The sequence below is a fragment of the Seriola lalandi genome, unplaced genomic scaffold (assembly GCF_002814215.2).
Source record: "Seriola lalandi dorsalis isolate HSWRI2012SDOR001 ecotype SW California unplaced genomic scaffold, Sedor1 jcf7180002007609, whole genome shotgun sequence".
NCBI classification, from domain to species: domain Eukaryota; kingdom Metazoa; phylum Chordata; class Actinopteri; order Carangiformes; family Carangidae; genus Seriola; species Seriola lalandi.
In genome coordinates, this window is record NW_019478262.1 from 1 (window position 1) to 1,084 (window position 1,084).

Sequence of the window (1,084 nt, forward strand, 5' to 3'; positions counted from 1 at the left end):
GGGGGGGGGGGGGTAGTGATAATCACCATGGTTACTGACGAGCCAAGCAGTGAGGTCAGGGACAGTTAACCTCAGAGGGGGAAACTGGACACTGAGTCAGACCTGGTCTATGGTCTGATGTGGTCACCATGGATGAGGACTGGCCTCACAAACGGATGTAAAATGGCAACGCTGTGTTTCTCTCAGTCTGGGCATCTTGCTCCTTTGTAGGAGGGTGGGGGGCCTTTCACATGTCTCTGCCCAGGGGCCCGTTTTGAACTCAAACAAGCTCTAATTTTTTTCTTCCTGTTTCCTGTTTTCTTTCTTCTCCTCTTCTTCTCTAATGAGACTAAATGACGTGTTCTTCTTCTTCAGTGGTGTACCTGTGCTGTCCCTGGGACATCTTGAGGACTCTCATGGTCCAGTTCTGGAAGGAGGGGGTGGAGTTGGAGGAATATGTCTTCTTCTTCATTGATCTGTTTGCTGAGGGTTTAGGGGGACGGGGTCCAGTCAGACCCTGGTACAGAGGAGACCAGGATGACCACACGGCCCGACACGCCTTCAGGGTGAAGAACAATTTTCTCTGTTATCTAAAAAAAAGTCACATTTCAATGTGTTGCTTTAGAGACACTGGGATCAGCTGATAAACAAGGTTTAATGTGTAGAATATGATCCTAGAGTCATTAAGATATTTTATATTTACTCTTTTTCGTTGTTTGCTTTTCTCTGTCAAACGTCTCATTACAGACTGTGGACAAATGAAACTGTATTTCTGAATCTTGTACAGTGTCAAACAGAAACAGTTCTGAACAGGAAGTGAAGCAATGGATTCAAAGTTCAGGAGAAACAACAGATTCAGAACAGCAGAAACATGTTTTTACCGTCTGTTGCTGGTGAGTTTATTAGTCCTGACTGTACTGTGTGTCTGTTGTCAGAGTGTGAAGGTGTTGACCTACCTGGAGCCTCAGAACCCTGAATATCTTCAGTTTGTTGAAACTCTGAAGAGCGACGCAAAGAAAATGTTCAACTTCACCATCAAAGACTCTCTGGTACCAAAAACAATTACTCTGATCCTGTTATCAATATATTGATATTAATGTGAGAT

At 44.2% G+C, this 1,084-nt stretch overlaps 1 protein-coding gene across 1 annotated transcript; it reads left to right on the top strand.

Annotated features, from left to right (window-relative positions):
- Positions 1–297: 297 nt before the first annotated feature.
- On the top strand, positions 298–1,028 carry LOC111671954 (atrial natriuretic peptide receptor 1-like; the record flags this gene model as incomplete). Its single annotated transcript, XM_023429210.2, has 2 exons — positions 298–545; positions 915–1,028. Coding segments are annotated over exons 1-2 (327 nt in total), but the record flags the coding sequence as incomplete, so codon positions are not given.
- Between the last annotated feature and the right edge of the window lie 56 nt (positions 1,029–1,084).